The 24,240-nt window shown below is 59.9% G+C and overlaps 1 protein-coding gene across 1 annotated transcript; it reads left to right on the forward strand.

Annotated features, from left to right (window-relative positions):
• The first annotated feature begins 1 nt into the window (after nt 1).
• ABHD17A (abhydrolase domain containing 17A, depalmitoylase) lies at nt 2-18,038 on the forward strand. The gene is made up of 5 exons (XM_090026733.1): nt 2-922; nt 2,062-2,598; nt 9,663-9,857; nt 15,304-15,483; nt 16,925-18,038. Exons 2-5 carry the CDS (start codon nt 2,285-2,287, stop codon nt 17,148-17,150), a joined length of 915 nt encoding a protein of 304 aa, XP_089882859.1. The 5' UTR covers nt 2-922; nt 2,062-2,284; the 3' UTR covers nt 17,151-18,038.
• The last annotated feature ends 6,202 nt before the right edge of the window (nt 18,039-24,240 follow it).

The following is a 24,240-nucleotide window of genomic DNA, read 5'->3' on the forward strand; positions in this document are numbered from 1 at the left end:
CAGCCTCACAGCGCAGCAGGGACCTGGCCAGGTGCAGGGGGCTGCAGAGCCTGGGCTGGGAAGGGGGGATGAGCCTGGGCCAGGAATTTTTGGTGACGGAAACTGGGGCTTTGCCAGCAAAAAACGTTCCCTTTCTGCGATGCAGCATATCCGGCCCCCCGGCCAGGGCGCCCTGGGGCATCGGAGCCGGACGCCGCCGGGGTCGGGGAGCAGATCGCGGCTCAGCGGAGCTGGCCCCGGCGCAGGAGCAAGGCCGGAGTCCACGCGAGCCCGCTGGCACCCAGCACGGTGCTAGTCGCGCTCCTTCCCGGGCACGGCCCTTGCTGGTCTGGGCCGCCTGCGACCCCGCCCGGCGTCATCGTCACCGGCGCGGCCCCCGGGGTGCTCGGAGCTGGCCCGCGCCCACCCAGGCCCAGCCTCTCCTCTCGCGGCGCGGGGCTGGGGCTCTCCCTGCTGCGCCGGCGCCCAGTGCTCGCGGGCGGAGCAGCGGCGGTGCCCACGAGGGCAAGGAGCGGGACAACAACCCCGTGCCCCCCGCGCGGCCTGGCCCAGGCTGCTCCATGCCGAGGCCCAGCGACACGAGCACCCCGGTGGGGGCCTCAGTTTCCCCGCCGGCGCAAGGGGCGCCCGCGTCCTCCCCCCACCCGGGCCCTCCCTGCCGCAGAGCCGGGGGCGGGCCGTGCGCCGCGCCTCGCCTCGCCGCGCCGGCCACGTGCCGCCGCCGCCGCCGCCCTCCTCCCGGGGGAGCCGGAGCCGGAGCCGGAGCCGGGGCCGGAGCCGGAGCCGGTCCCGCGCCCGGGCGGAGGCGGCGTCACTTCCCGCGCTGCCTCACATCCGCCCGGCGCGGGGAGGCGGGAGCAGGCCGGGCCCGGCAGCCCGCAGCGCCGCCCGGCTCCGGCCCATGAGCGCGGCCCGGGGGCGGGTGAGTGCGGCGCGGCCCCCGTCGTCCCCGCGCTCCGCCTGGCCCCGGGGGGAGGCCCGGGGGCGCAGGGATGGGGCTGGAGCCCCCCGCCCTTCCTCAGCCCCGGCCGGCCTGGGCGTGCGGGTGCCCCCGACCCAGTTGCCCTGCCCGGGAGGATCCTCCTGCATCGCCCCAGCGGCCGCCCCCCCGCGCCCGCCCGCGGGGGGCTCCTCGAGCCGCCTGCAGCCAGCACGGCTGTGCCTCCGCTCGCAGACAGCGCTCCTGGGCTTCCCTCCCTCTTCCCCCACCTGCCTTCCCGCTCCCTTGCCCTGCAGCACCGGCCCGGCCTGGGGCATCGCGCAGGGCGCCTGGTGTGGCCAGCGCCGAGCACCTAGGTGCTGCCTGCCGTAAGCAGCCTCCCAGGCGGCGGGGGCAGCTGGTCACCATCGGGCTTGGGAGCAGCGGGGCGTGCAGGCGCGCCGTGTGGGGGTTTTGACGTGCAGCATAGGGCGCGTTGGGGTGCGTGGCGGGCTCGCCATGACGAGTGTGGTGTGGGGCGATGGATGCGTCTCATGAGGGGGTGTGCGTGGGGAACGTGTTGTGTGTTTTAATTGGGAGGGGTGTGCAAAGGGTGTTCCCCCCACCCTGGAGGACTGTAGGTGAGCCTGGCGAGGGGCTGACTGTGCATGTTGTCCAGCGAGCAGGGTGTGCTGTGTGGGTGTGCATGGTGTGTGATTTGTGGTGAGCAGAGAGTGCTGCGTGTGGGTTTGTGCTGAACGGTTAGCGGTGTATGCTGTGTGGGTGTGTATTTAGTGTGATTTGCACTGAGCAGGGTGTACTGTCTGGATATGTGCTGAACAGTTAGAGGAGGGCGTTGTGCAAGGCTGTATTTCTGTGTGGGTGTACTGCTCAGGATTTGCAGCGAGCGGGTGTACCGCGTGGGGACGTACTGGACGGTGAGTGGGGTGTATTGTGTGGGGATGCACTGAACAGCGTGCAAGGTGTTGTGTACCGTGTGGGGTTTGCAGGGAGCGGGGTGGCCTGAGCAGCGTGGGTTTCTGGGGTGGGGGCTGTTTGCTGGGTGGCTCTCGGAGGGGAGGGGACTATCCTGTTTTGGTGCATCGCATATGGGTGCATCCTAACCTGTCCTTTCATCTCAGGGCCCTGTGGATGGGAATGGACAGACAGACGGCTGCTTTGCCAGCCTTGCCCGGCGCCACGGTCCATACGAGAGCCCCGGCAGGCGGGTTTTGACAGCCGGCGTGGCGAGCAGAGCGGGACTGGGCCCACCCGTACCTCCTGACTTTTCTGTGGTAGACGTGAACCGCTGTGTGGATTGGGTTTTTAAGTCACGAAAGACTTTGTGCCGCGGCTGCCGTCACCATGAATGGGCTGTCAGTGAGCGAGCTGTGCTGCCTCTTCTGTTGCCCGCCCTGCCCCAGCCGGATAGCAGCCAAGCTGGCCTTCCTGCCCCCGGAGCCCACCTACGCCATTGTGCCCGAGCCAGAGCCTGCAGGCAGCACCAGCACCAGCTCGCTGAGGGGCAGCACGCCGGGGCGCTGGAAGCTGCACTTGACCGACCGGGCAGATTTCCAGTATGCCCAGCGGGAGCTGGACACCATTGAGGTGTTTCTAACCAAGAGCAGCCGAGGGAACCGCGTCGGCTGCATGTACATCCGCTGTGTGCCAGGAGCCAGGTGAGTGGCATCCGTGTGGCAGGCACATCCGTGAGCTCTGGGTTCTCTCTGGGCAGCGCATGGCAGAGCCCAGATGATTCCAGCCTCCCTTGGCCACGGTTTTGATCCCAACTAGGAAATTCTCCCTTTGCGTGTAGGCTGGGGCCATCATGCCCGTAGGGAAGTCTGACCCAGCACCGCCTCCTGACCTGAAGCGATCCTGTGCTGAATCCGGCACGCTCCAAAGGGACACTGCTGTGTTTTGGATGCAATGCATGCTAGGGGCTGGGCTGCCAGGATCTGCTTTGTTCATGACATGAATGGGGCATGGGATTAAAGAAAAAGATAGAAAAGGGCCCTGACTCCTTTCTGAGTCTGGTCTGTGCCTCTGTCTGCTAGCTGAGCAGGCCTCCTTTGGGGCTTAGTTGTGCCACTATGGGGGTGAAATACTTTGGGAGGCGATAAAGGAAGCTGCGGACCCAGGCTGGAGGGTCATTATCATCACTGAGGACAAACCCTGGGGCCGCAACCTGAATGAACTCCTTCCCTGTCCCCTCCCCAGGTCTTACCAAGGGCTGACACCATGTTCTCTTTGATCCTGCTTGGCTCTTTGGGGCCTGGGTGGGCCATAGAGGAGCTGCTGAAATACCAGAGCCAGCATTGTTTCCTTTTGCCACCTGTGTGGCAAAGCAGCCACAGACCTAGTGGGCCATGAGCCCTGTGCTGGCCGCTTCCAAGTCAGTCAAAACATACAGACAAGGCTTGGTGTGGGGAGGCTTGCCTGGACTCAGTGGCCTGCAGAGTCACTCATGCATAGAGGTTAGAGCCAAAGGCACTGTGAGCTCATCTACTCCAACTCCCTGTGTAATGCAGACCCAAGACTTTCACCCAGTTACTCTTGTGCTGAGCCCAGTCTCTCGTGCTGGGCTTGATCAGATCTGCCAGAAAGGCATTGAGTCTGGATCTGGAGGCATCCATTAACGAAGAAGCCACCCTTCCTTTGGAGAGCTGTGGCAGTGGCTCATCCTAGTGTGCCCCCCAGGGTAGCCAACAGATCCAGCGGCTGCTTTTGCTACCGTTGCCTGAATTATTAGAAACATTCTGTTTTTAAGCAGGTAAAAGAACAAAAGAAATGAAACTGGACAGGATTTAGGAGCATGTATATGAAAAGATTTACTTCCCTTCCCAGCTTTTTCCCTTCTCCTTTTTCTGTGATTGCAACTTTTACAGTAAATAACTTCTCTGTAGCTTCCACCCTTCCTGGTGTAGGTAACTGCACCAGGGCCATCACCTGGTGTCTGGGTGTCATCATCTTGGGAATTAGCCTTGCATTGTGATTATTACAGTAGCATCCAGATGCCCCCAGGAGCTCAGTGCCCCATTGGGCTGTAGCCTGGACTGCTAATCGTGCTGGATTGTATTTAAGGCCTCAGCTGCCCTGTGGAAACACTCGTTGGCCCATCCCCATCCCCATCCCCTTGGAATCTGTGACAGCTGGGGCAGGGCAGGCCAGGGAGTGGCACAGAAGTCTCCTTATGCTATATGTGCCTAGCTCTATATGTTGTTCTTCCACCTGCTAGGGTTTAGGGCCTGCCTGATGGAGCCCTTCATGCCTGTGGGGTAGAGGGGCGGGGGGTTGAAGTGAAAGGAATCAGCAGCTGTTTCATAAGCTGCCTGCACAGCTGGAGCCTCCTTGGAACTGCCTTTGTGCCCCATCTTTGCTGCATTTGTCTCACGGTGCGAGTGGCTCAGGGCTGGGCAAATTCCAGCTAGTTTGCTCTGTGCACGGGAGACTTCCCCAGGCAGTGGGGCATTCTTTGCCCTCTGAGCAGCCCTGGCTCCACTGTATTGCAGAAAGACCCACTGCCACTGGAAGAGGGTGACAGCAGCTGGTTGTCACCAAGCAAGGGGTGTCCCAGCTGCTTCCTTGCTTGCATTCTTCCAAACAGAATCCTCCTTCCTGATTCAACACTGATCCTCTTCCTTCCACATTCAACACTTACAGTCCGAAACTGTTTTGTCGCCTTACCTTGTAAAGTCAAACAGGTGCTGAACTCCAGCAGAGAGGTGGCTGCCTTTGATGATGACTTCCGTCATGAAGTAGATTTTCCTAGTCTGGAAAGCCATGTTAAGAGCGAGCAATGTGGGACAACTAGATGGGTATTGACAAAACTGGCAGAGCGAATAAAACACTGGCATGCATCTACCGATGCATTTCAAGCAAGACTAGGGATGTCATCCTCCCACTCTACTCGGCCTTAGTGAGGCTCCAGCTGGAGTACTGCATCCAGGTCTGCATTTCAGGAAGGGGGTGGAGAAGCTTGAGAGAGTCCAAAGGAGGGCCAAGTGCACGATTAAAGGTCTGGAGAGCAGGTCATATGAGGAGAGGCTGAAAGACATGGGCCTGTTCAGCCTGGAGAAAAGAAGACTTGGAGGGGACTTGGTGGCAGCCTATAAGTATATAAGGGGCCTACATCAGTGCCTGGAGGAGTGTCTGTTCACCAAAGCACCCTAGGGGAAGACAAGAAACAATGGACACAAACTGCTTGAAGATGGCTTTCGGTTGGACACACGGAGAAATTTCTTTACAATTCGAGTGCCTAGGGTGTGGAACACGCTCCCACCAGAGGTGGTACAACCACCTATCCTGGAGATCTCAAAAAAAACCCCAAAAAAACAACTTGATGTATACCTTACTGGGGTCATCTGACCACGGCAGCCTTTCCTGCCCAAGTGCAGGAGGCTGGACTTGATAGCCTTGTGAGGCCCCTTCCAGCCCCTAACGTCTGTGAATGTGTGAAACCTACTCTTCATCCCACCATCATGGGTGCCAGGCTGGACAGGTCAGGTGCCTCATTCCAGTCCCAGACGGGTGAGTTCGAGTCCTGCTTCAGACTCTTTAAAAGCTGTTTGTGGTTGACAAAAATGTAAGTGGGTGTCTGGTCATTCAGGCTGGGGAGTCCCAGGCAGCTGGGTGTAATGCCAGCCACATCAGTCCCTGATGTGCCATGGGCAAGCTTGATGGGCCTTGAGCTGTGGGAAAACCTTTGACCCCTGAAAATCCAGAGCCAAAAGCCTCCTCTGTGTTGGCAGGGATGAGTCAGGAGATGCACTATTAAAGTTACGCTGGCCAACTCCCGGGCAGAGATGTGGGTGCCCACAGAGGCTGAGCCAGTTTCCCATGGCCAGGAGTTACAGAGGGCTTTTATGGGCAGAGCAACATTGGGTAGTGGAGCAAGAAGAAGAATTACTCCCCCCGCAGAGCTCTGCCCAGAAAGCAGTGATGTGTAGGCCTCGGCCCTGGTGTGCACATGGAAACATCATAGGGGGATTTAGCTGTGTTAGTCTGAAGTCAGGCAGAAGGCCGGGCAGGGGGCAGAGGCATGAGTTTTCGTAGGCAACAACCTACTTCCTCAGATGCCACTGCCAGACCTGATGCAGTGGGCTGTCACCTATGAGAGCGTGCGCCTCCGAACAAGTTACTCTTGGGTGCATGGGAACGTCAGTGATGGACATAGCTGCGGGATGGTAAGGCCAGGGCCCCACCATGGCAGGCTTTGTGTCACAGAGCTCCCTCTCCACCCACCTGCTTCACCCAAATGCCCACCTTGGGAGGTTGTTTGGCTGCCTTGTTCTCCAGCGGCTAGAAACCTCCTCCTCCTTCCCGGCTTGGACCCATTTACGCTTGTGCCAACATTGCCCTCTAAGCTTCAGCAGCCCTTTCCTCTTCCTGGTGTTTCCCCGAGGTATTAATAGGAGCCAGCATAGCTCTGCTCAGCTTTCATCTGGCCAGACTGCATGAACCCAGCACCTTTGGGCTCCTGTTCTGCAGCTGACGTAGACAGCTGGATTTTAGGAGTGCCTTGGATACCAGCCTGGGCCCCAGGCACCTGGCGTCTCTTCCCAGCTCTGCCACTAAGCTGCTCTGACTTTGGGCAAGTCACTTCTTGCCTCACTCCTGCTCCCACCCTCAGCCTGCGTGTCACTTATATCATCAGCTTGTTGATGCATGAATTGGGCATTTCTCACTGTATGTATAGTGCCTGGCACAAAGGGGCCCGTAGCTCAGCTTGTAAGTGCCTGTGCTAGTCATGGCTGCAGCCTGGAATTGGCCCATCACGGTCATCGGGTGGGATCCATGGGAGTAGGCATTGGCAGAATAATTTCTTGGAGGGCTGCAGTAGGGATGGAGTAAACATTGGGACTGGTGGATTAGGGGGTAGAGGTCAAAGGTGGATAATTAGTGCAGTTTGGGGCATGCCTTTGGCCGTCTCCAGACAGTGGGCACAATGGAGGTCTCCAAGGGTGGGGAAATGAGCTGCTGTTCTTCCCTTGGCATCTGACTCGAGCTGTGGGATCCTCAAGGGTGTCCCCTTTTGCATGGTGAGAGCAGCTGCCTGCAGCTGTCATGTCAGGGAGGGTGGGGGGCTTTGCGGCTGGGGGCCCCGAAGCCCAGTTGGATTTGCCAAGTCCAACTAAGGGGAGAGGGGGCAGCCCAGGCAGTACAGAATCGGCCCCAGACCTGGGTGTAGGGGCAGACAGAGAGATCATGGTATGGCATCCAGGCTTTGCTGGGGTCATCCAGACTGCTCCAGGGCTCAGCTGGGTTATGCCAGGGCTCTACGAGCTGGGCTGTAGCTCTTAGAGGAGTAAAAGGGGTTAAAATAGCAGTGGGAGGTTTAATGTAGTCAATTTATTACCTGTATTTAAAGCCTTGGGGGTGGCTGGACTGGGGAGCACTGATCTTAGTTCCCCACACCCACGTGGCCACTCCCTCCCCCAGCACTGAGGTGTTGCCACGAGCAGAGGGCAGGAGGTCGCTCCGCACCATCTCCTGCCCCACCAGAGACTTTGGACCTGGTCCGGGGTTGTTCCCTGCCTGCCATGTAGACCCAAGCGTTCGGGGCCATCGGCTGCGATTCCAGCCCTACGTGTGTCGCCTTGGGCTGGCTCCAGCCGAGGCAGGAGCAAGAGGCCCAGCGAGGGAGCCCGGCGGGGGGGCGGCCCGGAGCAGAGACTTGGCAGCCAGCCCAAGCAAAAGGGTGTAAAGGGCTGATCCAGGCAGACAGGGGCCCCGACCCCATCCCCTGCAGGCTGCCGGGGGTAGCGTGTGGCTGGGACGGGCTTATTTTGCCTTAAGCCGATGAAGCGCATTAGCACCTGGTCTGGCTGCAGGCACCGTCTGGCCACCGGCCAAGCCCCTCGCTGCCTTGTAAACTTCAGCAGCTTTGTCGGCGCCAGCCCCATCCCTTCTCCGTCTGGCTGCAGACGCCTTGCGCCAGGTGCTGGAGCTCTGATCACCTCGTCAGCTGCTGCAATCCAGGGTGCGTGTCACCGCTCCCCTCCCTGCCCCCAGGCTGGAGCCTGCCAAGGTCCCGCTTCCTTTGGCTCAGTTTGAAGTCGTGGTTTGCCCTGGCCACCTTGGCTACCTGGCGCTCCTTGCTCTGCCCTAGCTCTGACCTTTCCGGGCTCAAGAGGGCAGAAACAGGGAGCGGGACTCGCAACAAATCTTGAGATTTCAAACAAATGCGCCTTGAATTCTAGTTTTCACCTGTCTTTGGAGGCTTCCCCTCCATTCCTCTGCCAGCAGGTATGAGATTGCCAGGCGGGAATTCAACCTTTAATGCATACGCAGGAAGGCCCCTGTCCCTGGCTGCTCCGAGGGAAAGACCCCAATGCCTGCTTGCTTGTCTGACAGGATGTATGGCTGTTCCCCTGTTACCATCCTGACTTTCCTGCCTGAGACCCACCTGTAGGGAGTCACCTTCCCCTGCCCCAGCAGAGGGGTCCAGGGGCAGGGGCACTGGCAGAGGACTGCTGCTGGGGTCATGGGCCATGGGGAGGCCCTGCGGCAGTTGGAGCTGTTGGATCCAGATCTGGACCTGCTCCCATCACCCGCTTCCTGCTGCCCAAACCCTGCTTCTGTGCCCTCGGGGCCGCTCCACAGAGGCAGAGCCCATCAACAGGGGCAGTGGCATGGCCCTGGTGAGTGTGAGCCCCAGCCTGGCCCCCGGGACTGCCTCAGGGACCCAGGGCTGCAGTGTCTGGGAGGGAGGGGGAAGGGAGGTCCTGCCTTTTCCACCCCAAACCCTAACTGGGTAGGGACAGTGCCTCAGCCCAGCTGCAAGATGGCTCTTGCGCAGGCCATGAACACAGAGGAGCATCTGGTCTCCTGGTGATGGCTTCTGCCAGTGGCAAAACCCTGTGACTCATGACAAGCTCACGGGAGCCAGCAGCCCAGCGTGGGCGAATGCCTGTGACGTGTCCTGGATGGGGGGGTCTCTCACCCACACACCATGGAGACCAGCATTGCTTCGGGGGCCCTGGCAACAGCACTGCCTTAGGAGGGAGAGTGAGCCGGCCAGGCCACCCCCTTCAGCACAGGGAACCGAGTTGAGGACTGGGACCCTTTTGCCCCTCCCTGTGAGAGGAGGGCTTCATGCTGTCCCAGTGTGGCCTCAGGCCAGCATTACCACAGCAGCCAGCCACTAGCAGGGTTCCCACTGAAGCATGTGCCAGGCCGGCCCTGCCCAGCTTGTGAGACTATGCCAAGCCACAGCTTGCAGTGGGGCTGCGTGGGTGGGTGGAGCAGGGGAGGGCAATGGACTACCCCCAGGTGTGTCTGCAGCAGAGGTGGGGTGGGGGAGGCCAGAGTCTGAGTCTGGGACACTGGTGCTAATTGTAGTGGCATCATTTCTGTCTGTATGGACCCAGCCTTTGCCCCCCGGATGCCTTGGAGGGTCTTAGGCAGGGGGGACTGTAGTCTTGGAGCTGCTCAGTCTCCACTGAGTGGCATAACAAGCTCCACTGAGTGGAGGCAGGGGTTGGTTGGGTCCTGGCTCTGGCATCGAGTGGATTACAACGGGACCAGGGACTTACGGCTCCTGGTCTCTTGGGGAACCTGGCTGCAGATGTGCCTTTCAGTCCATTTCCCCCAGGATCACGGGCTCTCCCTTGCCCTTGGCTAGTGGGCACTTCTGGCCTTGTACCAGGCCACCTGGCTCATCAGGGTCTGGCAGGGGCATGAGGCTACCATGCCCAGTGCTGTCTGTGGCTGACCGGTGCATCTTCTCTCCACCTGCTAGGTTCACGGTGCTCTTCTCCCATGGCAATGCTGTGGACCTAGGCCAGATGAGCAGCTTCTACATCGGGCTGGGCACGCGCATCAACTGCAATATCTTCTCCTACGACTACTCGGGCTATGGCGTCAGCACGGGGAAACCCTCGGAGAAGAACCTTTATGCTGACATCGATGCTGCCTGGCAAGCGCTGAGGACACGGTAAGCCCTGTCGACTGTTTCAGAGGCCCACGGCTGCAGTGTCGGGGTGGGAGGGGGAAAGGATGTTCTGCCTTTCCCACCTCAAACCCTAATTGTGTAGGGACAGTGCTTCTGCCCAGTTACAAGATGGCTGGGGTTGCAGGGGTCGTTTGTCAGTGGTGTAGGGAAAAGCAAAATTGTCGGGGGGAGCTCAGGGCTGTTGGTTGGGGTTCAAGGGCTCCGGCACATCCTTCAGTGCTGTTAGATGTTCACACAGCTGCAGCCATGAGAGCTCCTGTGCTCTACTGGAGCAGGGGTAGGGGTGGTGTCCTGGGAGCCGGCTCTGGTGTGGGGTGAGTCTGTCCCAGACCCAGCACAGAGCACTGGCATGAGCTGCAGCAGCTCATACAACGTTTAGCTCTGACGGTTGGCCGTTTCCACCCCAGTGCGTTCACTGCATAGGAGGGTCCTGTTTGCTCCACTCAGACAAGGCTCTGGGGTACCTGGTGGGGTTGTGCCTGCTCATGAAGGAAACTGCCCACCCTGTGAAAGCTCTAGCCAGTACAGCTAGCTGCAGCCTCTCACTCAGTGCTGCAGGCTGCCAGGACCCCCTCGCCCCAGGCCTGCTCTTTTCCTGTGGGTCCATCACTGTAAGATACTGCAGCCCTGGCCTCTGGGCTGCAGGGGATACATCTCATCCTTTGCCCTACCACTCCTGCTGAGACGAGGCAATGCTTGATTGTGGAGTTCCCAGGTGCCAGGGTAATGGGCTCATAGTGAGACATCAGCTGCGCCCTGGCCGGGGGCCGTGTACTGCTCTAGCTATGTCAGCAGAGCGACATGGGGGAGCTGCGGAAGAGCAAGGGGGGAGGGGAAGGGAGGGAAAGCTGGCCTGCATGCTGGGGCCAGGAAATCCCGTGAGGCCCATGCTCTGGAAAACAGGAAACCTTGCTGGCCGAGGCAGCGCTGCATGGAAGGGCCTTGCGGGGCTGGGAGCAGCTGCTCGCAGGATGGAGTGGGCTGAGCTAGTGTGTGACACAGGCAGGGGCTGGAAGCTCCCAGGGCACTCATGGGGATGCAGCCTTCCCTGTGCAAGGAATCCAGGCCATTGCTGTGCCAAGGGTAGTGCCAGGGCTCAAAGGCCCTGAGGGCTGAGGAGCTTTTACTAGCTCCTTCATTGGCAGTCTCAGGGAGGAGACCTGGGCTGGGCAGGCCACAGAGGTTAAATGCTCCCACCTAGGGTTTACCTTGGGTCAGGGAGTGCAGGAGGGTCCCCATGGAGTATCCCATGTTGGATGTGGCCTGGGATTGAGGGACAAGGCAGTCCTGCTGATTGCAGCACAAGGTTGGCAGAGGTGGCGAGGTGCCTGCCCTGTCTCCCGTGCAGGCAGGTTCACCATCAGGTACCAATGGGCTTGGCAGGGTGCTCACTTCCTGGCTGGCACCTCAGCCCTGGAGACAGGCAGTGGAGATGGCAGGTGAAGGGGGAAGCCGGGGTTCAGGGGATGCTGAAGGGGGCAGGGGACATCTGAGAGAGCAAACTGTTCTGGGTGAGTCCTGCTGCCTGGTCAGGAGTTGGGGGAGCGGTTCTAGCTGCTTTGCCTGCCATGGACCCTCCTGAGAGAGACGATGAGGCTGACGTGTGCATTAGCCCCCCAGGGCCAACAGGCTTGTGGAGGATGAGGCTCTGCAGACCCAGTTGCCTTAACTGAGCTAGTTTGAGTCCTGAGAGTGGTCAGGCCAGGAGGGCACACGCTTCCCCGTGCATTGTATAGGCTGGCGAGGTACCCCGAGCCCCTCCTCCACGCACACACACACACACCTGTGATGTGGTGCAGACGTCTTCCCGGGAGCCCTGGCACTGCTGTTGCCAGAAAGCCCCAGGAGGCCCAGGTGGCATGCGCTGTGCACTGCACGCTGCCAGGGCAATGTCACCAAGGCTTGGCAAGGGGGATTGTCCTCCCAGATGAAGGCAGTGAGTGGCAAGGGGCAGAGCGTGTCACATGCCTTGCATAGAAATGGCCAAATTCCATCTTCCCAACCTGTGCCCCCAGCCTGCTCCCTTGGGAGGAGACGACAGCTGTGTTTCTAACGCAGTCGACAGACGGGGCAACAAACAACGTGCCAGGCTGTCTTTGCCTGCCGCAAAGAATCCCCTGAGGCTTGTTTCTGCTGCTGCCTGGGTGCAGCACAGTCCAGCACTGCCCACAGGCATTAGGTGTTTGGATACAGTGCAGTCACTGTGAAGGGCCACTCCTGTTGCCACCACGATGCTGGGGGGCTCCTGGGCTCGTGTGGACAGATCGAAAAGCAGAAGGCAGGAGAGGAGGACGCAAGGGACTGTTTGCATCTGTTTAATGGAGCCACTGTATCAGCCCCTGCCATGACTGTCACAGATAGGGGCCTGGATGGCAGCATGAAATGAGCACACCCAGCAGTAGGGCACCCTCTCCACTCTGCCCAGGAGTTAGTGCCTGGGAGACCTAGGAAAGAGAAAGGAATGGGAGGGGGGCGCACATCGCCCCTGGCACTGCAGGGAGTCCTTGAAAGACACGGGGCAGCCGAGGAACTTGGGGGCGCAGGGTTGTACCAGGCGCTTGGCCGGTAGAAGCACAGAACATGTCCTGGAGCACTCAACTGAGAGCGGGGCCCGCGGGGCAGTTGTACATGCAGTCCCTTGCAGTGGAACAGGCAAAGTGTGGGGTGGGGAAACTGAGGCACAGGGAGGTGACATGACTTGTGGCCTCCCTACACACTACACCCGATAGCTTTCTTGCTGAGCTTTCTGGGAGGTGTTGGCTATGGGGCAGCCTCTGCCTTGCTGCTGGGTTCATGGCCCCTCACCAGCTATACTCTGCAGCTGGTCCTGTCCCCCCTGCCTGTCCGTGGCGGGGGAAGGAGGGAGGCCTGCTGCTGGCTGCTCAGGGCCAGGTCCCGTCTGCTGGGCTGGCTCCTGCCCAAGGCAGCTGCGCTCAGCAGGCGACGCATCTCCCAGCACCATGGCAAGCCTTCATGCTTGGGGGGAGGCAGGACATATGTGGGGGATGGGCTGGTGCCGCTGGTTCAAGCCCAGTCTTGGGGAACAGGCAGGGGTACCATGGGTGGCTCCATTTTGGTGGCAAGAAATTCGGCCTAGACAGGACCCTGGCATAGACGAGCTTTCTGCCCCTGTATGGCACCGTGTGGGCTGGATCTGTCACAGCTGCCCCCATCACCTTGATGGGCCATGTCTCTGCTTGGCTCTGTGCCACCACCGCAGCAAGAGCATGTCCTAGTACTTCTGGGTGCTCTGCATGGCTCACTGCAGCCACTGTGCTGCCAGAGCGTGAAGTGGCCCTGGCAGCCAGCAGACGGTGATGGAGAGAGGGGGGAAGCCTTGCCCTGCTGGTAGAAGGGGGGTTGTGGGTCAGAGGGGCTGCGGGTGCTCTAGGTGCTGGTACATTATGCTCGGAAAGGGAGCAGGTGTCTATGCCAGGCCTTGGGTACCGTTAATTGAAACCACTTCAGTGGTGCTCGACAGGTCTGTAAGGTCTGCTTCTGCCGGTCGGCTCCAAGCTCCAGGCCTGGGATAGGAGCCACATCGCAGAGCGGGTCCTGCTGGCGCATGGGCAGAGGGGTGATTTGTCTTTCCTGCCTTGCTGTCCCGGATGCATGATGAGCCTCCCTCCTACTGGCGATCAAACCAGTGTGTCTCCAGGCCCAGGAAGGTGCTGATAAGGCTTCTGACATCAGAAGGAGCCCCACGCTGTCTCTTTCCACACCCCCCCCTTGCAGCTGTGCGGAGGGAGCCAGGCAGATAACCCTGCCCTGCCCTGCCCTTGAGGGTGGGTATCTAGGGAGCGCAGGTGGCAGGAGTGGGGGTGGTAGCAGGCACCTGTGTGCTGGAGCATGGCTCTTCCAGGCAATGCTGAAGTCCCAGGCTGCAGGGCACCACCTCCCCCTGCCTCACCTGCACCATCTGCTGCCTGGGACAGTGCTTGAGTGAGCCAGGGCAGGGGGTACAGAGAGCTGGGCTGCCAGGGAGCCCCCAGCCCAACAGCTCTTTGCAGCTTCTCCCTGCCTCAGCCCCCTTCCTCCCACTGCTACCTGGATCCCTGTTGCCTCTCTGCCCCCATGCCAGCAGGTCCCTCAGTACCTCCCCATCCTGGTCCTTGTGGGAGCAGGCAGCCCCTGCTCTAAGCCCCTTTCCGTCCCCTCCTTGCCATCCCCTGCCGGCAGTTTGACCCTTGGGTCTGTACCATGAGCCCCAGGTCACAGTGTGTACAGGGCCTGCTCAGACGTACTGATCCCCTGTGGCTGATTCATAAGCCTTCAGGGACCCCTGACAGCTGCCCCTCCAGCCCAGCCATGAGCATATAGGGACATCCATGCATCTGGAATGAGGTGGTGTGTCCTTGGCTGTTTGGTGTGGAGCCAGCTCCCTGCAGAAGGGACAGGAGCCAGATTTATTCCCCACTGGGGAATAAAACAATGGCCACAGCAGCCTTTGGCAAGGCCCGTTTGTTGGCTGGGCGGTGGGTGTGCTTGCTAGCAGGAGGTGGGGGCAGTGAGGAAGGGGTGTATTCACCCGTGGCTGCAGGGTGGACCAGGATTGGGCCCTGGTGGGGCGGGAGGCAGCTGCAGGGAGAAGTGATGACTCAGTGCTTTGAGCTCGAGTCAGCATTTTGGACTGGCTCCCAGCTGGGGTGCGGTCTGTGGGCAGAGGTGGCCGGGGTGACACCTGCCAGCAGCTCTGGTTTAGGGCAAGGAGGGCAGAGCTCGGGCCTCGTGGTGCAAGCGCTGGGCTGGGTGCAAGCTCTGATACTGGCTCCCTGGGTGACCTTGAAGAGGTCCCTGCATCTCGGGGTCTCAACTCCCCCCATTGAAGGCGGTCACCCTGCCTTTCTCTCCATGGGGAGCTGGGCAGCCTGGCTCTAGCTGGTGTTGCGTGGTCTTGGCTAGAGATGGAGACAGCCCGGAAGAGGGGGAGGGAAGGCATCTATCCAGTGGGGGTGGGGCAGGGCTTCTGGGAGGAAACTGGTGGCCGCAGCAGCTGTGCATCACGTGGGACTTCTGTATAGACAAGAGGAAGAAGGACATGGGGAGGGTTATCCTGTATGGGACTGTGGGTTGGGGGAGGGAATCACCTGGTGTGTCCTCTCTGGGAATCCCTGATGAGGAGGGGATCCTTTTGTCCTGCATGTCACATCCCAGGATCTGCAGTGAGGCAGGTCCCATCCCCTGATGTGCCTCATGGGGTCTCTTCTGGGGGTCCCATTGTCTAGTGTGTCATATACCAGGGTCCCCAGCAGGGTAGCGCTCTGAGCTGCTCCCAGTCAGACCCCTCAGACCATCTGGCCCCTCCTTTGGTCTGGGGGATGATGCCCCGTTGCTGTCAGGGCCTGGAGTGGCTGCTCTCGTGTCTCTGGGAGTTGTGTGTTGGGCTGGAGGGTGCCCTGCATTAACCCCTTGGGTTCCCTCCTTTCAGGTACGGGATCAGCCCGGAGAACATCATCCTGTATGGACAGAGCATTGGCACAGTGCCCACCGTGGACCTGGCTTCACGCTATGAGTGTGCCGCTGTCGTGCTGCACTCGCCCCTCACCTCGGGCATGAGGGTTGCCTTCCCGGACACTAAGAAGACCTACTGCTTTGACGCCTTCCCCAAGTGAGTGCCCGCTTGCTTCTCCAGCTGGGCACAGACACCAGCAGCCCACAGGGAGCTTGGCCTTGCAAGGGATCGTGGGTACTCCTGAGTTCAGGCCCTGCTTTTGGTGACAGATGCCTGAGTTGCAGGCCTGACACTCCCACTGCCGTGGAAGTGCCATGGCATCTGTGTACCAGATGGCAGCATCTGGGTCTGCAGATTGGTATCCCCTGGCTGCCAGCTGTCCCCTGAGAGATCTTGTGGCCCCCTCTGAGGTGGGGAAGGTCCCAGCACCCTCCAACCCTCCCCTGTTCCCATGCCATTCCTGGCAGTGCAACCTCTCCCTAGGCCCAAAACCAGGCGAGATGTGGAGCAGAGACTTGCCGCTGCATCTCCCCAGGTCCCTCTAGAAGAACTTGGGGGAACCTGCCAGGAGCTGTTGCACAGCTGCAGTGCCCTGAGTTGGTCAAACCCTTTACCCCTCAGCCTGGGCCTTGGGAGCTTTTGGCGGGTGTGAATGGAGTCTCACAAGCCCCCTGGCCCTGGGGCAGGAGCTGGGCCTGTCTTTGCTCCCTGCAGCATGTTCAGGACCAACAGCTGCCTCTCAGCAGTGGGGAGAGATCAAGACACCCAGTCTGTATCCACACTGGTTAAGGAGCATCTTATTCTGCACCCAGTGATGGTGGAGGGGGTAGCATGGTTGGTGTCCTGTTCGGCCACTCCAGGTGCCAGGTCTGCACTTACAGCTGGGGCAGTCTTCAGCGCTCACCCAGCACACGGCTGGACTCGGACACCTTAGCTGCCCTGTCCACTGAGCCCCAGTTGCAGTGATGGAGGTGGGGCTGCCCTGGAGGTCCCAGAGCCTGCTCGGTCCTGCAGAACCAGTGTTAGGGGGGGATAGCATGCAGGGTGAAGGGGCTGGGGGCTGGGGGTCTAACAGAAGAAGCAGTGGATTTGCCATCACTACAAACCGTTAATTTCCAGCTGCGTGTGCCCTGGCTCTGCTGTGGGTTCTTGGGGGGCGCTAGGCTTTGCCATGCAGCAGGTCCAGCCAAATGAAGAGAGAGCCCCCTCTCCATCCCCACCCAGCCTATAGATCTCGGCATTTGAGGGGCCAGCTGTGAGAGCAGTGTATTTAAACTTGTTAAAGGGTCATGTTCGGTCTGGAGTCACTGAGGGCCAGTAAATACGAAACCTGGGGGCACAGCCCCAGCCAGGAGGGATTTACAGCCCAAGTCCTAGTGGGGGCAGTTGCTGTAATCTGCAGGAGGCCTTCCCCTGGCATCAATATACTCTGGGCCACTTGCAATTGGTCGCTTCTCATCTTCCACCCAAGAAGTAGCTGCATTTCGGGGCTGCCCTGTAGTGCCAGGGCTGTGGTGCTGCCTGGCGCCCCCTTGTGGCAGCAGGTGCCATTGCTGTGCAGGGTCCCTCACCACAGGCTTGTTTCTCTCCCCTGCAGCATCGAGAAGATTTCGAAGATCACCTCGCCTGTCCTCATCATCCACGGCACCGAGGACGAGGTCATCGACTTCTCGCACGGGCTGGCGCTATATGAGCGCTGCCCCAAGGCAGTGGAGCCCCTGTGGGTGGAGGGTGCGGGACACAACGACATTGAACTGTATAGCCAGTACCTCGAGCGCTTGCGCAAGTTCATCTCCCAGGAGCTGGCGAGCCAACGCAACTGAGCAGCCATCTCCGCCCCATGCTGAGCCAGGCGGGAGGGCACCGGCTCCTGGAGGTGCCATGAGCTCAGGCAGCCTCAGCTGTGGCCCAGACCGAACTGAGTAGCTGGAGAGAAGCTGCAGGTCCTTGAATGTACATTGCGTGTCTCATGACATCTTGGGCAAGTCCCATTTGATACAAGCACAGCGCCCTTGCTGGACCTCCCCTGCAAACTGCATCCTGCCAGCAGGGGTTCTGCACGGGAGCCTGGGGGACAGCAGGTGTAGAGGAGTTTTCTCCCCCCCATGGGTGTCTTGTGGGGCAGGGAAAAAGGACAAGGACCCATCACTCCGAGTCGTCTCCTGAGCCTGCCCTGGAGCCGGCTGGGGGTTCCTGCAGCCTCAGCCCTCGGGGAATCACCTCCAGCTCTGACCCCACCATGCAGCTGTTCTGACAATAGCAATAAGCACTGGGCAAGCTGCAGGTAAGAGAGCAGCACATCCCTGGCAGGATGCCTTGCCGCTGGCTCTGATCACTGCATGGTACATACACATGCCTGCTCTGTCTTACCACCTAGTGCACCCGCCTATGCAGCCAGAGTGGAAGCTGGGCCCTTAACAAGTGAATCAAATGCCAGTGGGGACTGTTGGAGGGGAGGTGGGGGATTTGCTGAGTGGCATTTGACAGCCTTGGCTGGAAGCTCCTGTGCCTAGCACGTGGCACATGCTGTCCTGAAGGGGCAGGACGGGTGGGGCAAGGAGGTGGCACCATCCCTGCTCTGTGCCCCATTTTGTGTCTGCAGAGGACTCCCCGACAGCAGGTCACCCAAGGCAGCTCCTCTGGGTGGGCGGATCTCATGAGTCGTTTTGGAAACAGAAAAACCAAGAGGAATAAAGGTTTAAGATGTAAACTTTTACAGGAGATCTCCGTGTCTCGGTCTGAGGGTCCAAAGGGGGGTTTGTTTTGCATCCCAAGGAGCTCAGTGTAGCATCTAACATAGCTTCTGAGCACAGCACAGGCCCACGGGCACCCGGTGCTATGTTGCTGCCCCTCTATCGAAACCTACCGGCAGGAGGTGCTGCGTCACCACCCTCCATTATAACCCCTTTGCCAGGTAGATGCCAGCCTGCAGGAAGCTGACTTGGTGTCACTCCCTTCCCCAGTGCAATTCTGGCCTAAGCTGCCAGGACAAAGGCAGCTTCATCTTGCTTTTTTGCCTACTGGATTCTAGGCTGAAATACCCAAGGCGTAGGCAGAGCAGCCCCCAGCTCCTCTGTAAGTTAGGTGCTGCTGTGGCCTCTACTGGAGCACTTTGCTGTACGCTCAAAACATCCTGGGGTAGGGCTGTGCTTCCACTGCACAGATGGGCACGTGGGTCATGCCCCTCTCGGGCTGCCTGGGGAGTGTAGCAGAGCAGGCACTAAGCCCTGCACTGCAGAGTGCCCAAGCCACGGGCTTCTCCTTCCTCTCCCCAGGTGGGTAAGGAGGAAGAAAGGATCTGCGTGGTCCAGGGCAGACTCTCCCTGGTGCCTTGGGCTATGTCCTGTTATGGGCCTAGTAGAGCAGGCAGCGCCCAGCAGCCCTGTGCTGGAGGAATTCAGCTCTGCAGACCTCCAGTGTGTTAGCTTCCCATTGCCGGGGGAGCTGGTTTGGAACGAGCCCCTGAGACCTGTTTGCTGGGGCCTTTAGTATAGTCACCTTGTATGGTGCCCCGTGCCCGGCAGGATGAGCGGGGGGGGGGCTGTGGGGCTCTCTCAGGGGTTCCCTCCACCCCAGCTACTCCCAGGAGACCACCTCAGTGCTGGGAGTGACACGGGGGTGTTTCCAGCAGCTCTCTGCCCTGCTCCACTCCAGGGGCTTGGGGGCACAAGGCTTAGGCTGCCCTGGCTGGGGCCTGTATGTGGATTTAGTCTCCCTAGCTTCCTTTTTTTTTTTTTAATTTTGTGTCTTGGGCCAAATCGGTTCCAAATTCTATCGACTGAGCGGAGCTCGGTCGTTCACGTCTGTGCGGTGCTAGCACCAGCAAGTCTTCTCTCTCGCTGACTCTTCCACCTTGGGCTTCAGATACTCTCAAATCCATGGGAGGCATCCTGTGTGCAGGCTCCAAGCCTGGAGACCTTGGAATTCAGGTGCCCTCGAGTCTCGCTTGCCTGTAGCCAAAAGGAGCAAATATCCCCCATCGCCATAAAAATAAATGGTGTACCCGAGATCCTCCCATTGGGAGGCTATTGTAGATTTAGATGGGGGCCTGCCCGCAGTGCATTGGACGAGTCTCCACCCTTAACTACACAACACCATTCAAGGTGATCTTGGCTCTCAAGCGGCTGACATCCTTCATGCAAGCCCCACAAGCCAATAGGCACCATGCTTAAATTGCTCTTGGCCTTTTGGCTCCGATCAACGGGCACAGGACTGTAGGGCATGCATCTAGGACACCAGGTTGGGGTCCTGTAAATCTAGGGCTTGCCCCCCTGAAGGGCAGGCAGCAGTGTGGGGAGCAGGCTGAGGCAGGTCTGGCCCCACAAGCTGCCTGTCTAATCCTCCAGCAACGCGGATGCTTCACCAGCCGCCCCTGCACCTCCCCAGAGGCTCGGCAGCATCTGGCAGGGTCCAGAAGAGTGGCTCGGAGAGGTGAGTTGTGTCAGGGGGTGACTGCGAGGGAGGCAGGGCATCTGGTGTATGGTGGGAGCGGAGAAGGGGTGCAAGGAGGTTGTTCCTGGGCGATGGCTCTGGTTTGTATTCTGCTGCCTTACAGACGTGCATGTGAGTGTGCAACCACACACACACACACACACATGTGCACATGTCCACATGCAAACACCTGCCGGTGTGCATATGCATGGACTGCCTTCCCCACGCATGCACAAACCAATGCCTGGAAAAAAGCCAGGGAAACTGCCCCTCCTTCCTCTGTGGGCCCATCCAGGCACCCCCTGCTCCAGCAGGTGGAGGAGCAGTTACCCAGTACCCAGTACACGGTGAAAGCTGCAGACGATCTGTCTCTTCAAATGAGGCTGTGGGTGAAACAGGGACAATCGGTGACCTCCCCTCTCTGCGTCCTTGTCCCATTCGATTAGGGGGAGCTGTGACCAGCTGCATGGTGGGGACTCAGGCCGGTGTTTTCCCTCCCACCGGGGCAGAGGGAGGAGATGCAGTAGGGGCAGGGGGAGCTTGGGGTCTGGTGTGGGGGCAGGATCCCAGCCCAGACTCCACCATAGTGGAGCAAGCCTAATGATTCCCCGCAGACCTGGCTCCTGGGTGTAGGGGGGGTCCTCATTTGCTCACACCTGCTCAGGCCCCAGATGACGTGAAGGGTGGACACGGCATTTCCTTCCCCTGGGATTGCTCTCGACCCGCCCGTGGCGGCATTATTTGGCCAAAAAAACCTTTCAGCTAAGAAGTGCAGATCCCACGAGCCTGGAAGTCTTGGTGTGGGTGATGTGGGCACAGGGTGAGGGGTCCGAGCATTTCGGCATGTGCCATCTGGGAGCAGCCCTGGGCCACAAACTTTCACCCTCATTTAGAAAATAATGAGAAGGCTTAGGGGGAAAATCAGGGGAGGCTGGTCTGGTCCAGAAGGGGGTTTGTGTGTGGTGCAGGGAAGGGTCCCTGAGCTCATCAGGTGCCTAATTGGACCAGATTAGGGCTCTGATCTCCCCCCCAGCCCCAACTGGGTTCCCCCGACCTATGAAACGATGACCCTGGTGCTGGGATCCTTGTTGGCTAAGGTCACCATTTGCCAATCTATCCAACCCTCGCACCTCCCTTGCAGCCCCAGCTGTCTGCCTGAGCAGCCGGCTTGCCCCAGCGCTTGCCTCTGAAGCTCCCTCGCTGGGCACATCCTCCCTGAAGCTCCTGGGAGCGTGGGCACCGGGGTCATCTGACACGCTAATCTCCTTAGGGGCAGCTTGGAGGGGCTCGGGGGGAGTCATGTGCCTGGGACGTGGCACGTCTCAGCCCCGTCTCCTTGTGCTGCGGGTGCTCAAAGGAGCTCATTGTTCCAGGGAGCAGAAAACAAGCGGCCTCGGCAGCAGGAGGACAATGACGCAGGCCCGGGCCTCGCCCCAGCCCAGGGATCTCCTCTTGCTCCTCACTGAACTGTGGGGCAATTCACAGGGGTGCAGAGCCAGCCTGTGCCCCAGGCACCCGTTCCCCCTGTCGCGCACCCTGGGCATGTGCCGCGGAGGGCTCTGCGCCACTCAGATGGGCAGCCGCATGCTCTGCCCACCCCACCCCTGCCTCTGCCCACCCTCTTGCTCCTCTCGAACCCCAGGAGTCAGGCTCCCCTGTCCCTAGGGGCACTTCTGGGAGGCGAATGAGGTCTCGGAGCTGAGAGGGGAGCAGTGGAAGCCAGGACTGCTGGGTTTTCCCTTCTCCCATGGGTCTCGCTCTTTAAAGGCAACACCGCACGGCCTGCCTGCCGCTGTCCCTCCAGCCCTGCCTTCCCCTCCAGTCTCCCCTGTGCCCTGAATGCCCTTGGCTCCTGCCACGGGCTCTCCCCGCTGGGGCTGCAGCGCTAACACCTGCATAGGGTGGGGACGTTTCCACTCTGCCTCGGACTTGACCCCAGGCTGCTTCTGATCCGCGGCCCCCCCAGCCCGCCCTCCCCTGCCCCCGTTAGGAAGGCAGCCGGAACAGCCTGCAGCTCCCTAATCCCAACATAGAAACCTTCTGTTTGCGCCAAATATATTTTTATCCTCTCCCTGCCGCTTGCTTCCTGTTGATTCCCAGTTGCTTCAGAAAGGCGCTGACGGGGGATCAGGGGCCTGGGTCCCTGGGAAGCTGTGATGGGGACGGGCTTGGGTTTGTATTTCCTGCGTCTTGGGGGAAACCAAAAGAGTCACCAAACCTGATCCCTGGAGTAAAAGGACTGAAGGGATTTATACCTCCTGCCTATGACAGGAAGGCAGTGGTACCACCTCCTTTCACTCATACCAGGGACCCCACTGTGTAGGCGTTGCACAGACCCAGAGCAAGACATGGTCCCCAACCCTGATGGGTTTCCGATCCCTGGGCGAGGGGGGAAAGCGGGAACGAAGCCCCCCGACAGGATGCTGGGTGAGCCGAGATTAGTAGCCACAGCTCCAGGTTCCTTCTCTGCTGCCCTCCAGCCCCCGAGCATTGGCAGCCCCATCTCAGACGAGGATTAGGTGACTGGTGAATGGGCACTTTGTCTTAGATGGTGCCAGAGGGATTGTATGAGACCTGCTGCATCCAGCCTGCAGCTCAACAAACTGCAGATTAGGAGCCAGAGTCTGGGACAGATTTGGGCTCCTCAAGTGGGACTGAAGCAGAATCAAGCACCTCCGCGCTGAACTAATGTACTGAAATCCCTACTTAGAGGCCATGCAGGTGGCCTCGCTCCCCATCCCCCCAGCTCTTGAGCTGCAGATTTGCCCACTGCCTGGGTTCCCATCTCTGCGTGTGCCCAGGCTTGCTCCGGCCGTGTCTACACAGTAAATGTTACACCCTGGAAGCAGCATAGCCCCATCCAGGCAAGCGGGCTAATTGGCTTGGACATGGGCTAATTGGCGTGCTCACGCAGCTAGGCTAATTGTCCTGCCCCCGCACTCTGTAGGGGAGGCTGCGCTGCTTCTGGCTTAGGAGGCAATGCACCTGGAGCTGACAGATATTTGACTGGGGCGTTATGACCCCGCACTCGTTCCTGCCCGGGACAGGAGGTCGGACCTGATGATCCGTTTAGGTCCCTTCCGACCCGAAGCACTATGAAACTATGAAACATGAAGCTGGGGCGCCTGTTTGGTTGTTCAACATGACCACCCTGTTCAGACAGGCCCGTCCTGGGCAGAGCTCTCCCTCAGTCCGAGAGGATCCAAACCCGCATCTCCCAGGGCACCTCCCTGGCCCATGCCACGGCCCCCAGGGTTTGGCTGAGGCTTCCCCCTCCAGTTGAAGCTCTGCTGTAGGATACAAAGTGCCCCGGGGCCGAGGGCGCCTGGCTCTGGAGCCCTGTGGTTCAGGCACTGCCGGGAGAAGCAAGCCCTGGGTTCTGCTCGAGGTAGCGGGTAAAATAAAGAGCCGTCCTTGGAGCGGGGACACAGCTGGGACTGTCCCTTTCTCTGCAGAGGGTGTCCTTGCCGCAGGGCTGCAAAGCCATCGTTCCTGGTCTACCTGCTTTCTCACCCCAGGAATCCCCATGTGCGCTGGGGCCGGTAGAGCTTCAGCAGGGTGGTGGGGATTGCCTTCAGCTTGCAGGGCTGGTCGAGGAGCTAGAAGCTCATGGACTAGAGAGAGGAGAGGATCAACTGGGCTGAAGGATAACTAAAGGCAGATTGGCTCCATCAGCTGATAGGTCAAGGAGACAGAAGTGCTAGCATCGATGTGTTTCAATATGGGATGGTTGACCTGGAAAGGGCTTCCCGAAAGGGGACAGATGCCTCTCCAGAGGACAAGCCAGGCCATCGCTCCCAGCCCGTGGCTCAGGTGCACGCCCTCCAGGTGCTCCATCGCCGCCGGGCAGGTGTGACGGCTGCCCTCAGCCCAGCCGAAGCCTCCGAGCGGCCTCCAGGGCCGGCTTCCAGATCTGCGCAGTGCTGCATCCGGGCTCGCTGGAGGAGATGGCAAAGCAGAGAGCGCCGGGGACAGGAGCCGCCTGTGCCCGCAGAATCCGGCTCGCGCCTGGAACTCGCCGTGGCGGGGTATCAGCGAGGCTGGGTTCCTAGCAGGAGCTCAAGAGGGGATCAGATGCCTCTGTGGGGAATGTGAATGTGCAGAGATCAGGAAAGGAGATGAGCCCTGGTGCTGCAGGGCATGAGCTGGCCTCTGTTCATAGGGGCCAGGGGAGGTTATCCCAGCAGTGTAAGCTTTCTTGCAGGTTGCTTGGGAACAACCAGTGTTGGCTGCTAAAGATTATGGAATAGGTGAGTCCTTGCTCTGACCCAGATTCCCATGGAGGCCTTTGGTGAGACCTAAAACAGCAAGGAAAGGCTTCAGCCTCTTGGCCAGGCAGGCACGAGATGAGAAAGCACCCGGGGCACAGCAGCGTCAGGACTGAATGTGTTGGTTGCCCCTGCATTTGGCCCTGAGGCAGGACCTTGTCCATCACAGGCCCGGGGCCCTGTTACTCCCTCCTTGTGGATGCTCCTGTTGGTG

This window comes from Crocodylus siamensis, chromosome 14 (genome assembly GCF_052110815.1).
Source record: "Crocodylus siamensis isolate JL-2025a chromosome 14, ASM5211081v1, whole genome shotgun sequence".
Classification (NCBI taxonomy): domain Eukaryota; kingdom Metazoa; phylum Chordata; order Crocodylia; family Crocodylidae; genus Crocodylus; species Crocodylus siamensis.

Excerpts from the sequence above, each read along its gene's own strand:
- ABHD17A (XM_090026733.1), top strand. The coding sequence starts at position 2,285 with ATGAATGGGCTGTCAGTGAGCGAGCTGTGCTGCCTCTTCTGTTGCCCG. Across the intron at positions 9,858-15,303 it reads TGGCAAGCGCTGAGGACACG|GTACGGGATCAGCCCGGAGA; the intron begins GTAAGCCCTGTC and ends CCCTCCTTTCAG. Across the intron at positions 15,484-16,924 it reads TGCTTTGACGCCTTCCCCAA|CATCGAGAAGATTTCGAAGA; the intron begins GTGAGTGCCCGC and ends TCTCCCCTGCAG.